The 15,550-nt window shown below is 43.5% G+C and overlaps 1 protein-coding gene across 1 annotated transcript; it reads right to left on the bottom strand.

Moving 5' to 3' along the window:
• Positions 1 to 696: 696 nt before the first annotated feature.
• On the bottom strand, positions 697 to 4,589 carry FMC1 (formation of mitochondrial complex V assembly factor 1 homolog). The gene is made up of 2 exons (XM_018564712.1): positions 4,435 to 4,589; positions 697 to 997 (listed from the first exon to the last, which is right to left on the bottom strand). Exons 1-2 carry the CDS (start codon positions 4,579 to 4,581, stop codon positions 794 to 796), a joined length of 351 nt encoding a protein of 116 aa, XP_018420214.1. The 5' UTR covers positions 4,582 to 4,589; the 3' UTR covers positions 697 to 793.
• Between the last annotated feature and the right edge of the window lie 10,961 nt (positions 4,590 to 15,550).

Here is a 15,550-nt window from a genome sequence, read left to right as displayed (position 1 = left end):
GATGTGCAGCAAAAAATCTGCAGCAACTGTGTGATGCTATCATGTAACTATGGACCAAACTCTCCAAGGAATATTTCCAGCACCTTGTTTAATCAATGCCACAAAGAATTAAAAAAGGAGAACTATGGGGTCAGGGCTTTTCCCCATAGTTCTCCTAAGGGTAACGGGAGGACACAAACTAGCGTCCTCCCGTCACGCGAATCTCAGGATATAGCTTGCGGTATACTGAGACGCCGCAGCCAGGACGGATCCCGGCATTACCGTCTGGATCCACCCAGCTTTATGAGTGAAAGAGCTGGCTCTGCCTATCTAGAGGCAGAGCCAGCTGTACCCGCCCCCTCCCCCGTCCGTCAGCGCTGGAGGATCGGACAGGGGAGGGGGGAATCCCTGCAGGGAGCCGTGAGTGACAGTCACGGCTCTCTGCAGGGACAGGATCGAGAAGTGAGCGAGTGACGGTATGTGTTCGCTCACTTCCCGATCTATTGAGCCGACCTGTGACAGTTTCATTGTCCCAGGTCGGCTAGAACTATGAGGCTGAGTGATTTTCACTCGCCTCATAGTTCTCCTTTGAAGCAGTTCTGATGGCAAAAAGGGTCCAACCCAGTACTAGCAAAGTGTACCTAATAAAGTGGCCAGTGAGTGTATAAACTCTTTTAGAAATTAAGTATTTCCTTTTCAGCAATTTAGGAACTGTATATCAATATTTACATAAACATTTAATTTATTAAGTAAAAAGAAGAACGTTTTAAACTGCTGTCTCTGACATTTACCATGACATTATTTCTAAGCAGTTTTATGTTTCCCATCCCTTTCCTCCAGGTTGCTGTGGTAGCTTGAGACCCACAAGACCAGCCGCTTCTTCAGTAGAACGCTCTCCTTTAGCATGGAATTCCTCATGTAAGATAAGTTGATTCCTAACACTTTGGAGAAGGCAAAAGTAAGTGGAGGCCTGAAACTGAAGTTCTTGCTGAGCCAGGCAGAGCTTCTCGCTAGTTACCTGTAAAAATAAAAGAAATATTCAGCAATAGCCTATCTTGATTTCACAGCACTGAAATTAAGGTATATTGTTTGCCTTACACTTGGACAATTTTCTAGCAACCAGTTTTTCATTCAATTCAAAATATATGATTGAAACCATCATAAAGCGGAGCATGAACAGCTGGATCTCAGGAAGTCAGGTGCCAGCTAGCTTATGTTGCCATTAACCAGATTTGCAGTTCTGACTTCAAGTCATGACCTTAACACATGCTAAACTTTACATGGTCAGTTTTCAAGCAGTTGCTTCTTGTAGTCAAATGGCTAAATTGGTGAACACGATTCTGGATAGCACTACTGTGGTGGCACAAGTGTAGTACAATGCGTTTTTAACCAATTCAAATTGTTTTTTACATTTTCTGTCATTAAAAATCATACAGTCTACTGAGTTAGTCAAATAACTGAAGTTTCTTCTTATTTAAGAAAAACAACAACAACAAAAACACTTTTTCCAAGTGGCCAGCACTAGATTATACTATAATAACTGGATTATAGATTCCGTGTACACTTTTTAGCACCCTCTCTACTCTCCCCCAGCACATTCATAATAGATCATACTTGCCTACATCCCAGGCACTGTTTGTGTCAAAAATCTTCAATAATTCTGCACAGCAATACCACAGCCTCCATTCACTTTAATTGAAAGTTAATTTTCAGGCCGACAGGTGGGCTTTCCATTGAACTGAATAAGGGCCACAGCATTTCAAAGAATTCTAAGGATTTTGGCTAGAGGTGATGTGATTCCAGGCCATCTACACAAAGAAGATCTACAAAGAGAGAATGTTTATAACGATGACCCGTTATGAATGTACTGGGGGAGACGGTGCTTAATAAGAACAGGCAATGTTGAAAAGGATGAGTGCATTATAAGTATAGGCATAAGACTGCCCATGGCACATGTTCATTTTAAGACCAACAATAAGTTCTCTATGCAAGAACACGAACACACACACACACACACACACACACCACACACACACCACACACCACACACCACACACCACACACACACACACACTTTCTGGAACTTTATACATAATATTCCAAATCCCATCTGGCCTAAATAAACAACTCCTGATAAATGGAAGGCCACATATGTGAGATTTAGTGGATAGGTCTTCCTCCTAATGCCCTAGCAGCAAGGCCCTATGGATTAAAATACAAATTCAAACAAGTAGCATGATCATTAATATGATTAGCCTCTTCAGAAGTTTCAGCTGGAAAAAGCAGCATCAGTAGTTTTACGTATTGAAACAAGGATTTCATTCCTGGTACCACCCTCCTTTAAATGCACAAGTTTTACCAAGACTTGGGTTCAAAGAGGCAACAGCCACCTCCAAAATCTTTTTCCATGTTTGTCGCTTTCATTTTTTTAAACTTACAAGCCCTCTATGCGATAGCATACAGGAAGTGACATGTCCTCTTTATGGAGACAATAGGGGTCTATTACACCCCTGACATCACCTATCGACACAATCTGTGCTTCATTAGCTTCTTCTCCAGCCACGGCAGCCAGAGAAATTACAGCCGCAATCAGAAGTGTCAAAATCATCATCGCTTCTGGGTTCAGAAAGCGGAGGGAAGATCAGCCACTGAAGTGTGCTGATCTCCCTCTGGCCAAGCCACACATACCGATCATGCCATTCCTGGGAAAACAACAACCAAGCCCAACAGGGAACAATGGGAGAGAGCCCACAATTTAGAGGAACGCCTAAATAATTTTAAAGCCAGCATCCACAGAGGCCTGAACGTCCACCTGGTAATATTTGGCAAAGAAATAAACAGAGGACCAGGTGGCAGACCTTGCAGATTTGAGAAGCCAAAGCCTGATGCTGGAAAGCCCAAGCAGTACTGGTAGAGTGAGCTGTTAACCAGAAAGGGGATACTTTACCTCAGAGGCCTGAATGATAGTTTGCCGGACACCGTACCAGGAGGTAAACTCAAACACATCCAAAACAGTGGAAGGAAACCTCTTTAGGATGTTTTGGTGATGGACATAAGGATGGTTAAACAATGTCCTGGTTGAGGTGGAATGCAGAGACCACCGAAAGAGGAAAAAATTAGGTCATGATTCACACCTAGCGAAATAAGCGAGCAATGGTAGAACTCATGGGAGGCTGACCTTCTAGCTTTCAGAAGTGTATGGATGACCGCTTCCAGGAGGCTCTGATCCTTCAGGACCTGAGGTTACACAGCAACACTCTTAAAAGCCAGGGAACAAGAAGCAGGGTGCCTTAACAGTCCTCAGTAGATTTGGATGATCTGGAAGTGCTCACTGAGATTCTTCCAGGATCACCAGAATGCCCTCTGACTCGACACTGCAAAGGAGTTAAGGCAAGAGTTTTCATAGATCAAGCTGAACTGATCCCATATATTCACCTCGAAGACCCAGTGATCCCGGATCCTGGCAACAAACTTGTCCAGTTTGTTGCTGAACCAGGACGCAAGGACATCTATGTCGAGCATCCCGCACCTAAAACACAGGTCCCGAAAACACCTTTGTGTGAAGAGACCATTTTCCAGTATCCAGACATTGACGACAAAGGATGTCCGCCTGCCAATTATCCATTCCTGGGATGTATATGGCAGACATGGATGAGACATAAAAGTCTGCTTCTCTTTGAGCTGCGTGACTTCTTGTGTCTCCCTGATGGTTGAGGTAAGCCACAGCTGTGGCATAGTCCCACTGAATCCTGCCCTAAACTTGACAGACCAGAGGTAAAAGGGGATTGCATCTCTACTGTGGTGTTATTTGTGATAAGGTTTCAGTTGAAGTCCCTTTCACTAAAAAATCACATCAGCAGGCGACTCTGCATATGATATGAAATAATTCATTAGCTATACTATGCTATTACTGTTTTTCCACTTCTTGGTTGAGTGAGGCACTCACAGATGCATCCTTGAAAGGCTACATAACTTCCATGGGACTCCTGGAACTAAATGTTTTTTTCATTCAGAAAATGGAAGTGTAGACCTCATGCAGTTCTAGTAAGGCAACTGATATTACACAATAGTGCACAGTAATAAGATAGACAGATAAAGATACATCTTTCAGACCAAATCAGAAATAAAAGATCTGCCTGTCTTTGAACTTACACACTTCCAGGATCTACTACAATCATCTCCCTAATTTAGCTGACACATGTAGATGTTCAGCACACACACTGAAATCTTTGCATGATTTTCTTAGGAAAATGGAAAGCCTATCAGTTACAAACATAACATCATCAGCATGTTGGGAAATCTGCGTGCTAACATCTACATACGTACAGGACGATTGCTGAAACTGTATAGCGTGCATGGTTAGGATGTGAAGTAGCAGTATGACATATACCCAGTGCACAGGAAAGCAGCTATCAACCTATATATTACATCAAACAGCTTCATAGCGAACATTACCTGGTATTTTCGGAATTGCTCCCGAATGTAATTGCACGCAGCACTGTTTTTATAGCGCTCTGGACCATGCAGATGGCGTAGTTCCCGCAGAAGACTACGAAATATGTGCACAGGACTTCTCATAGCAGCCATGTTTGACCTCTGCATACAAACATGAAAATACAGGCCAGGCATGAGTAATCGACACATGAATGTGACTTGTACAGCACAATGAACCGTGAGCGCCACCTACTGGTCACAATCGTTTAGGTCGGCCTGAAGGTTGATTCTATTAAACTACTTCAGATTATTTTTGAGATATGTGTGTGAGCCTTATTGCAACTGTCACTGCTTGCATCAGCTTTAAGAACCATTCACACTTAAAGCGTTGGGGATTTTCTAGCACAGCTCCAACGCACAGACACAGCAATTAGCCTTGTTTCAAATTGGCACGGTTTACATCATCTCGTACTGATAGAAGTTAATGTAATTTCACTTGTGACATTTCAATAAAGTTCAAGCAAAAAAAAAAAAGGAAACAATGCGATGCGTCGGGATTGGCACATCAGCACTGTGCCAGTCAACACACACCAACAGCTGTATGTTAAGCATGAACAGACCCTTAAAGTCAAATTTAAGGGAGAACTATGAGGTGAGTGCTTTTCACTCACCTCATAGTTCTAGCCGACCTGTGACAATGAGACTGTCACAGGTCGGCTCAGTAAATAGGGAGGTGAGCGAAATAGATAGGCAGAGCCAGCTGTCAGTCACGCAGCTGGGTGGATCCCGGCACAATACAGCAGTTTGCGGTATACTGCGGCATCTCAGTATACCGCGAGCTACATCTCGCGGTATACTGAGCCTACGGTGACGGGAGGACGCTAGTTTGTGTCGTCCCGTTACCCTAAGGAGAACTATGGGGGAAAACCTTAACCCCCATAGTTCTCCTTTAAGTCAAAAAAATATTCAGACAGATATAATACTAATAGCCTCCATTTTCATAGTTTCACATCTGCGCTACAATTATAGTATTTGTGCAGGATGTCCAAATATAACTATATAAATAGACATCAGCTTTTGGCCTGCCGTCTGTTGCACTCTAAGGGCCTTATGTACATAGGAATACAACACATGCATCCAGGTGCATGTGGAGCTCATTTCTAAATGTACCTGGAAGCATGTAATGCTCTGCTATTGCTGAATACACACCTAGACATTTAGCAGCGTCTAGGTCAGGGGTAGGCAATCTCTGGCCCTCCAGCTGTACTAAACAGTTACTGCAGTATCGCAGCATTTTAACAAACAAGAATGTTCTGTGACCCAGGAGTCTGGTTTTTACATGGTTAAATTCATGTAAACGCAGCTTAAAACAGGAACATATATATGCAGGAAAAAGTGACCTGGGAAGCATGAAAGTTGTTTCTGTGTTTTAGGCCCCGTTTACACCAGGGCATGTGCTCAGGGTTGCCACCTTTTCTTCAAGCGAAACCCGAACACTCTAGTGACCGACAAACATTTTTTTGGGAGAATGAGTCGTGGCTTATTCATATCTAAATAGCGCCACCCTTTCATATGTAAATATCACATTTGAGACTATTTTTAGTGCGGGGCCAGTAGCCCCAATCTTAATTTTAGTTGCCCATGTCTGCCTGACAAGATGTGTCCGGGTTTCTGCTGCCATGAAACCCGGACAGAGCATTCAAAACCCGGACTGTCAGTGTGAATCCTGGACAGGTGGCAACCCTACATGTGCGGTGAATGGGTCACTAAGATTTTTAAAAAAAGCAGCCAGTAAAAAAGCATTAATGAAACTTACCAATCCCAATGTCAGGGAAAGGAATCTTTGTTTTCTTGCAGGTCTACAGCCTGGTATTTTAATCACCTGACACTTCTGGGCATGTCATATGTTCCCCACTGCAAGCTGTGGTTCCACCCACCAGCTGCTAAGTCACTAATGTGTCCCTCCCAAGCTGTAGGGGCATACTGATATAGTAGCCAGTGAGTGGAACCACAGTCGACAGCAAGGAATGCAGTTTTCCAACGCACCCAGAAGTGCCAGATGATGAAAATGCCATAGTGAGTGAAGATTCCTTTCAACAAAGGAAAAAGCAATAATAATGTTCTTTGACAGGCTATTTTAAAAAACAACAACATTTTTTAGAGTCGCTGTAATGTCACTTCTGTCACATTGGAACAGGCTGGACTATTTGAAACTACTGTATTGACATTCACATTAGCAAAAATGTCAGACTGCTGAAAACAGACAAAATACTATTACCGGTATTTTAATATGGTAATATATACAAAACATTTAAAATACTGCCTGCCCCAGAGCCAATAAGCTTTATCAAGGGCCCTCTCCAGCCTTGCAGGCATCTGGACCTTCCACCAGTCACAGCCAGAAGGCTTCACCTAGACCTTCCACCAGTTCCTAGCTAAAAGGCTTCACCTAGACCAGGGGTAGCCAAACTCCGGCCCTCCAGCTGTGGTGGAACTTCAAATCCCATGAGGCATTGCAAGATTTTCACAGCCACAGACCTGACTCCCAGAGAGAGATGCATCATGGGATTTGTAGTTTCACCACAGCTGGAGGGCCGGAGTTTGGCTACCCCTGACCTAGACCTTCCACCAGTTCCTAGCCAGAAGGTTTCAGAGTAAGCCTTCCAGCGGTCATAGACAAAAGGCTTCACCTAGACCTTCCACCAGTTCCTAGCCAGAAGGTTTCACCTAGACCTTCCACCAGTTCCTAGCCAGAAGGTTTCACCTAGACCTTCCACCAGTTCCTAGCCAGAAGGTTTCACCTAGACCTTCCACCAGTTCCTAGCCAGAAGGTTTCACCTAGACCTTCCACCAGTTCCTAGCCAGAAGGTTTCACCTAGACCTTCCACCAGTTCCTAGCCAGAAGGTTTCACCTAGACCTTCCACCAGTTCCTAGCCAGAAGGTTTCACCTAGACCTTCCACCAGTTCCTAGCCAGAAGGTTTCACCTAGACCTTCCACCAGTTCCTAGCCAGAAGGTTTCACCTAGGCCTTCCTCTAGTCATAGCCTGAAGGTTTCACCTAGGCCTTTCAACAGTCATAGACAGAAGGCTGAAGTGACAGCCAAAGCGGGGCGAACGGCCTGCCGCAGGTCAGCCGTTCGCCCCGCAAATGACAGCTGATCGGAACCAGCCGTGATGTCAGTTGGGCGGAGCTAGCTGTCACTGTTAGCCCTGCCCATTTTGTCCCCCTTTCTTTTTTTCATCTTCCTATTTTTTTACATTTTTAAAATCTTTTAGCGATTTTTTTCAACATTCTTGCAATTCTGCTCGGTACCATGTAGGTACCGAGCAGAATAGCCGAGCCAAATTCCGGTCGCCAGGATTCGGCTATTCACTCACTGCCATTTGGCCCCAGATGTTGGATCGGCTGAGTCTAAGTCCTTCTGCACTTCGGCTCAGCTGAACATGCAGAGCATGTTCGGCTGACCGAAGGGAGCCGAACGCAGCCGATGTACGGCTGATTTCAGCCGATGTACGGCCAAAATCAGCCATACTGAGTCGTTGGTGAATAGCCAAATGTCGTTTGGCTCTGGTAACTTCAGCTCGGTTATTCACTCCGATGCCTTCGGCAGCTTAGTGAATAGCCCTGTAAATCTCCACGATAGGGACACAGACAGCAATAAAAATCTGAGAGAGGCCCTAACTCTTCCTCACTTTGCCAAAAACTAAAATTTGCCTGGAGTTGGGCTTTAAGGTGGAGGCAAAGTTATTGTTCATGTTCCAGTGAATTTGGCACTGAGCATAGGATTTTGCCATGCCAATAAAATGACGTGTTTACTTTTGTTACAGTTGTAAGAAAATCTATATGAAATAAATTTGATTTGGTGTAACGCCATTTTTATTGTTTTCATTTTTATAAAAATCAGACACTTATTTTCCCTTTTGTGGCTCTAAGTAGCAATGCATATTTGGCCTATCACTGTGATGTGCACAGCTGGAGCAATGATTGTGTTAGCAATGCCATCTATCTTGCAGGGCAAACAGTCACACAATTTAGAATGCATTCAGACTGTACAGCTGTTTAGATAATGCATTCAATTACAGTATATTAAGATCCACAACAACACGGCAATGAAATGTCTAAGACTTTCATATGTCAAATTCTACATTTAAAGTTGTAATCAAAAAACAACGTTTGTGCTCAAATGGAAAACAATTCAGCAACAAGTTGTCTACAGACATGCTGACCCTGGTTCCCTCACCTACTTGGCTAAAGGCCTCTTGTGGTATAGCTGGCAATAGAATTTATGGATAGTCATTTTCTTTTTTATGTATTATTCTACAAAGATGCACAGGACTGCAAAGGCATAACTAATGTTAACAACCTTTGAAAAAAGAATACATAATAGCTCTACCATTTATATCTAGGCATCGGAACTACACTATATTGCCAAAAGTATTGGGATGTCTCCCTTTACACGTGCATGAACTTTAATGGCATCCCAGTCTTAGTCCGTAGAGTTCAATATTAAGTTGGCCCACCTATAACAGCTTCAACTCTTCTGGGAAGGCATCCACAAGGTTTAGGAGTGTGTCTATGGGAATGTTTGACCATTCTTCCAGAAGTGCACTTGTGAGGTCAGGTACTGATGTTGGACGAGAAGGCCTGGCTCACAGTCTCCGCTCTAATTCATCCCAAAGGAGTTCTATCGGGTTGAGGTCAGGGCCCTGTGCAGGCCAGTCAAGTTTCTTCACCCCAACCTCGCTCATCCATTGTTTTTATGGACCTTGCTTTGTGCACTGGTGCGCAGTCATGTTGGAACAGGAAGTGGCCATCCCCAAACTGTTCCCACAAAGTTGGGAGCCTGAAATTGTCCAAAATGTCTTGGTATGCTGATGCCTTAAGAGTTCCCTTCACTGGAACTGAGGGGCCAAGCCCAACCCCTGAAGAATAACCCCACACCATAATCCCCCCTCCACCAAACTTTACACTTGGCACAATGCAGTCAGGCCGTTCTCCTGGCAACCGCCAAACCCAGACATGTCCATCGGATTGCCAGACAAAGACACCAATGCATCCGACACTTTGCATTGCACTTGGTGATGTAAGGCTTGGATGCAGCTGCTCGGCCATGGAAACCCAATCCATGAAGCTCTCTACACACTGTTGTTGTGCCAATCTTAAGGCCACATGAAGTTTGGAGTTCTGTAGCTATGGACTCTGCAGACAGTTGGGGAGTTCTGCGCACTGTGCGCTTCAGCATGCGCTGATCCCGCTCTGTCATTTTACGTGGCCTACCACTTTGTGGCTTAGTTGCTGTTGTTCTCAGTTGCTTCCATTTTGTTATAATACCACTAACAGGTGACCGTGGAATATTTAGTAGCAAGGAAATTTCACGGAACACCTGAATCCAATTATTTGAAGGGGTGTCCCAATACTTTTGGCAATATAATGTATCTCTTCGGTTGCTATATATGTGTTCACATGAGCCTTATTATAGGCTTCTTCTGAAAGATTAGAGTGTATACAATAGATAAGATTGCAATACTCTCTGCAATAGTTCAGTATGCTCATACTCTGGCAGTCCTCAGAAACATCTTAACCACTTGCTGACCGGGGTGTTGCACCCCCTTCCTGGCCAGGCCATTTTTCAGTATTCAGCGCTGCGGTACTTTGACTGACATTTATTCCGTCATGCAATGCTGTACTGAAATTAATTTTATACCATTTTCTGGGGACAGATAGAGCTTTCTTTTGGTGGTATATAATCACCACTGGGGTTTTTAGTTTTTACTATATAACGAAAAAGGTACCGTAAATTTTGAAAAAAAAACTGATTTCCCTACGTTATGTTATAAAACATTTATTATTACCCATATTTTTGGTAAAATATAAAAGACGGGGTCACGTCGGGTAAATAGACACCAAATAAAATTGCGTGCGCCCCAAAAAAAAAAATCGCAAAAAAACTACCATGCCCAAAATTGGCCATAGGCATTGCTTTAAAAGCTTTTACCGCTCATCAGTTTAGTGTTAGGAGTGATTGATGGGCCTAGAATGATTGCTCTCGCTGCAACGTTTGCAGCGATATGTAACATGTGTGGCGCAATCGTGGTTTTTGCACGTAGGCGCGCCCGACGCGTATTTACGTGTATAAGTGTGTGCGTGCGGAGGCCTTAAAACTTTTTTGGGTGGTTTATTTTTGTTTTAATATGAGATTTTAATTTTCTTTTTTTTATTGAACTTATACTTTTTTTAAACTTATTTCTTTACACTTAACTTGATTGCTATCACATAGGGAGCTAAAAAGCCCCCAATGTGATAGCTAGAAAAAAATGACAGGTCCTCTTAATGGAGACATCAGGGGTCCCCAAGACCCCTAATGTCACCTAGGGACCCCCAAAGAAGCTGATGAAGCACAGATCTGCTTCATCAGCTTCTTCTCTGGATCCCAGCGAGAGAAATGACAGCTAAAGGCGGAAGTGATGTAATAGACCGCTTCCGACTTTAGAGAGAGAGAAGAGGGAGAGATCAGCGGTGGGAAATGCTGATCTTTCCTCCTTCTCTCTTCGAGCAGCCGCTGTGCTGGTCCTGTCAGTCCCGGGCACTGCAGGAGGGACAGCGCTGCACGGGATAACCGGCAGCGGCTACGGAGGGGGAGGGGCGCGGCAGCCGGGAGGGGGGTGCCGCAAATTTCAGGGTTATACAACCCGGTCGGCCGGCTATAGAGCCAGCCGACCGCTAGTATGAGACAGCCGGTAACGGCTGTTATCTTTCCCGGTGGGTTCCTGCTTGCGTGCGCCCGCAAAAAAAGACGTACATTTACGTGACCCCGCAGGGAAGGATCCGCCGTCCGCCCGCAATTTAACGATTGGCGGACGGCAAGGGGTTAAATTTTAGCAAATCTGATGTTCTATGGAATTTCAATAAAAAATGTTTTTCAAAGTAAAGTCTGCCTTTCCTGGATTACTCACCTTCAGCCATTGAGTGTTTGATGCTAGAGCACCTACTAAATGTCACATATTCTACAGTGTGGAATAATAAGTTCATAGACTTCACAAGCTCAAAGGGTTTTGTCTCTCTTCACCTTGCCATAACAGGTATGTTGGACTTTCTTCAGGCAAGCAATATGTACATGGGTGTTAGTATCCTCTATCCATGTCCTCTGACACACAATGAGCAGCTCATTATTTGATAAGCCAGATTTTAAGGGCTTCCTTCTCTTTGTCTAGATCACACTTACTCAGTATGGACAGTAACATGTATAATATTATTTCTTACAGCAATCTCTCCAGGAAGGAGGGTCTTGGATAGTCAACCTTAGGCAGCAAACCACCTTATTGCTACCATTTTCTAGACATGGTAATTCTAGATCTCTCTCCCGGCATCATCTAATGGTTGGAGGATCCTTCCATCTAAATAGGAGATCATTTCTGACAATATTCCAAAATAAAGTTTTGTTTCAGCTCATGCCTTAAATGTGGTTGCTATGCTGAGGAAGTACATTGAGGTTACCTCTTCTGTCAGGTCGATCTGTTCATTTTACTGGCAGTATCAGAAAAGGTCTCTCAGCATCCACTAGGTCACATGCATTCTGGGTGGTCAAGAAGATGGAACCACAGATTAATCTCTGTATAGAATTTAGTGGTGTACCTCAAGAGTTATTCTGGAAGGCAGTAACCTGGTCCATGTTCCTGTCCTATTACAGGGTCTATCCAGGAGTTTTGACCATGGTGAAATTTGGTTCTGAATGTGTTTAACAGTGGTACAAATAAATATCTCAGCATTACCCTCCCTGGTTGTGATCACTATGTCCCATTTGTATGCTGCCATGTTGGAGTCAGGAAAATTGTATACTTACCTATGGGTAATTTTCCTTTCCTGACGGCAATACATGACAGCATATGGGACCCTCCCGATGCTTTCGCATTAATTGTTATGAGAATGGCTGCCTTGGGAGGTATGTTTTAATTTATAGTTAACCCGATAGTCAAGTATAACATTTTCTGTAACATAATACAAATACTGACACTTATAACTTCATCAAAAACCAATATGCTTTCACCAAAGCAGCAAATTGGCTAACTTGTAGATATCTATAGTTATACAGGTGTACAAAGTACAGTTAATGACAGTTATAAAACTTTATTTAAAAAAAGGAAGGGCACACCGAAAGGCAGGCTCAGACACCCCAAACGCCGAGTGAGCTGGGAGAGGAAATAAAAACTCTGATCTGTATATAGCTGTAGATGTATATCTATTACCAATACATAAAGTCTAATAAAAACCACAATTGGTTATGCATGATATCATCATAAACTTCCAATTTCAAATAACAAATGTTATTGTATATACTTAAAAGTACTGCTAAGCAGAGGGACTCAATCAAGTAAGAAAAAAAAAAAAAAAAATGTTGTGATAAAGTTAACAGCGTCTAAACCAATAGTGTTTCTTTATATTTCCCCATATGCGTATCTCACATAAACCTATCCAAATTACCAATACATACAATTTCCAGTACGCAAGTGATTCAATGCTAATTAGTGTTGTGATAAACCATTATATCACCTCCCTCCATAAATATACAAACACATACCACAATAAATTATTCCACCAAATTAACTTACGATTGTGAAAAACAGGACTCCCTGAGATAATACAAACATCTCTGAGTATGGCTCAAAAGCAATCTGACTCATATTGGGCCAGTGTGAATGTGTAATATATCTCAGTCCAAAAGAAACCCTAAGGCCTCAGTCACACCTATGGGCACTGTTTTTGCGCATTTCTACGCGGGTTAGCAGCATGCGGTTATTTGCACATTGTGCAAATTTTAATGTACGTTTTAACGTGCGTACATTTAGCCCCGCGTTTGAACTGACAGCTCATAAAACATTACGGAAAATGGAAAACCGTGTGTTTAAAAGCACAAAAACGCTCATAAAAATGTGCAACATGCTTCTGCCGTGTATTTTTGACACCCCAAAGAAGCTCATGTACCTTTTCGGGCGTTTTCCTGCTCAGGTGTGAACCAGGGCCATTTAAAATCATGGGATTTCTTGTGTTGGTCATTTAAAAGTGCTTTTCGAACTACTCAAAAACTCTAGGTGTGAACCAGGCCTAAAAATCACCACGTAAACCTATAACACCAATGTGTGTAATAACCACCCAGTGATCACAATCCCTGTAATCCAACACATATGATTGTATACAATCGTCTAAGTGACTTGTGCGAATATAGCAAGAGTCCCAAACATATTGTTACCTCATGTGCAACCAACACTTGCTTAACTGATGTAATACAGCATCTGCCATTCCGCCTGCCTATTATGTACCCCCCAGCTTCACGTGATACACCCGACCCCAGGCCCAGGGGGCATGGTGTACTGCGAGATGCTGTCTAAGAATGCGTACACGCACACCCCAGAGTGCGCTTGAAAGTCTGCGCATGCGCAAAAGAAGACAGATAACCGGGACAGCAGTTTGACAGCAGAGGCAGAGCCAGATCGTACACACCTCTCCATTCCCCCAACTGTACCCGGGATATGAAGACCCAGGGCAACTCTGGGGTCTCCAAAAATGTGCTTTGAGCTGTACACTCAGATCACTGTTCTCCCATTATATGAGGTCATGCCGAATATGCGATTGGCATTAACCTCCGCATCCCCACGGCCCCCTCAAGAGGAAAAAGGACAGAGCCCCCAGTATATACTTTTACTACAGCAATAAATAGGTTAGTTTGCAGATAATATAGTGATACAAATGCCTACAGGTTATTATCTACTTCCAATGTAAGCATCAACTAAGAGATGCAGGCAAGATAAGACTTCTATTGCTGTGTCCACATATGGCAAGAAACTGCATACTGCTTCACCTAGCCACTGAAATATATTCAAGTATGTGGCCTATGTCCAGATGAAATAATGAAACAGTAAAAAAAAATTTGAAACTAGCCCCGCTCCAAGGCCAGGTTCCCCAATACGCCCCCCGCCCTGCCATCTGGTTGCCATTCTCAATTGATGGGGAAGGGGGCTTGGCGGCGCGGGGGGGTATTGTGGAACCTGGCCTTGGGGCGGCAGGGGGGGTAAATCCGGCCCTGGAAATAACCACAAAGCAATCCAGCCAAAAGGCCCTCATTATGGATTGTGAAAGCAATGCACACTCTGCGTTGCATAAAAAAAACACAGAGTTGTTTCCAGAGTAATCGGTAATGTCCCACACCAGTGAGACAGACACACCCAGGCTGATACAATGAATGGATCCATTCAGCCTGCGAGCATATTGTAGATTGGAAGAAACACCCCAATTTAAAAAAGGTTACATAGTCAGTCAGGTTGAAAAAATACACAAGTCCATCAAGTTCAACCTATAGAGATACAGAGAAAAAAAAAAAAAGAGAAGAAAAGCCTAAACAGAACGTTATGCCCACAGTTGATCCAAAGGACGGCAAAAAAACCCTATAAAGCACGGTTCAATTTGCTCCAACAGGGAAAAAAAAATTCCTTCCTCATCCCATAAGGCAATCGGATATTCCCTGGATGTGTTGCGATATATCTTAGTGGACCTTTTCAGACACACATAAATTTGCAATAGAGACGGAGGTTTTGTTTGTTTGTTGATAGAAAGCTGGGTTCATACAATGGAAGGTGCCACCTAAACAAACCAAACTGGTTTTTCACAATGGTGTAGCTTGTCCTCTATTGATTCGTATCACAATGGGATGGTGATCGTAAACAGTCACACCTAGCCTGGTCAAGACTTAAATCAAATCTGGACTACTGATGGCAATTTATGGTACAACGCTGCCACCTAGAGGTGGGAAAGTGAAATGCATTGTATTGCATTTTCTTAAAAGTGAAAGGAGTGGCGCTTCCAAGTGTGTGGCCAGTTTCTCTCAATAAAAAGCCAGTAGCTGAAAGGGAGCACGGCACTTCACAAGACGAGGGCTTCACAGGAGGGGGACAGTACGAGGGCGCTTCACAAGACGAGAGGGCTTGCTTCAAGACTAGGACATACACCATTTTTCCTAGGCCAAGTCCTGCTCATCGTGGAATTTGTGGAGCCTGCAACCTTAGCCAAGTACATTTTCAGTGTTTCCCCTCCTAGAAATTACATGTACTAGAAGATAGTGTAGTGGGTGCATGTGAATGTTTGTA

This window comes from Nanorana parkeri, unplaced genomic scaffold, assembly GCF_000935625.1.
Source record: "Nanorana parkeri isolate BGI_ZX_2015 unplaced genomic scaffold, ASM93562v1 scaffold774, whole genome shotgun sequence".
NCBI lineage: Eukaryota > Metazoa > Chordata > Amphibia > Anura > Dicroglossidae > Nanorana > Nanorana parkeri.
The sequence above is the reverse complement of the archived record's forward strand: the minus strand, read 5'-3'. Positions and strand labels throughout refer to the sequence as shown.

Bases quoted from the DNA above. Each gene is read 5' to 3' on its own strand.
- FMC1 (XM_018564712.1), bottom strand. From the start codon at position 4,581: ATGCAGAGGTCAAACATGGCTGCTATGAGAAGTCCTGTGCACATATTT. The intron at 998-4,434 runs GTAATGTTCGCT...TTATTTTTACAG, and splicing joins AGCAATTCCGAAAATACCAG to GTAACTAGCGAGAAGCTCTG.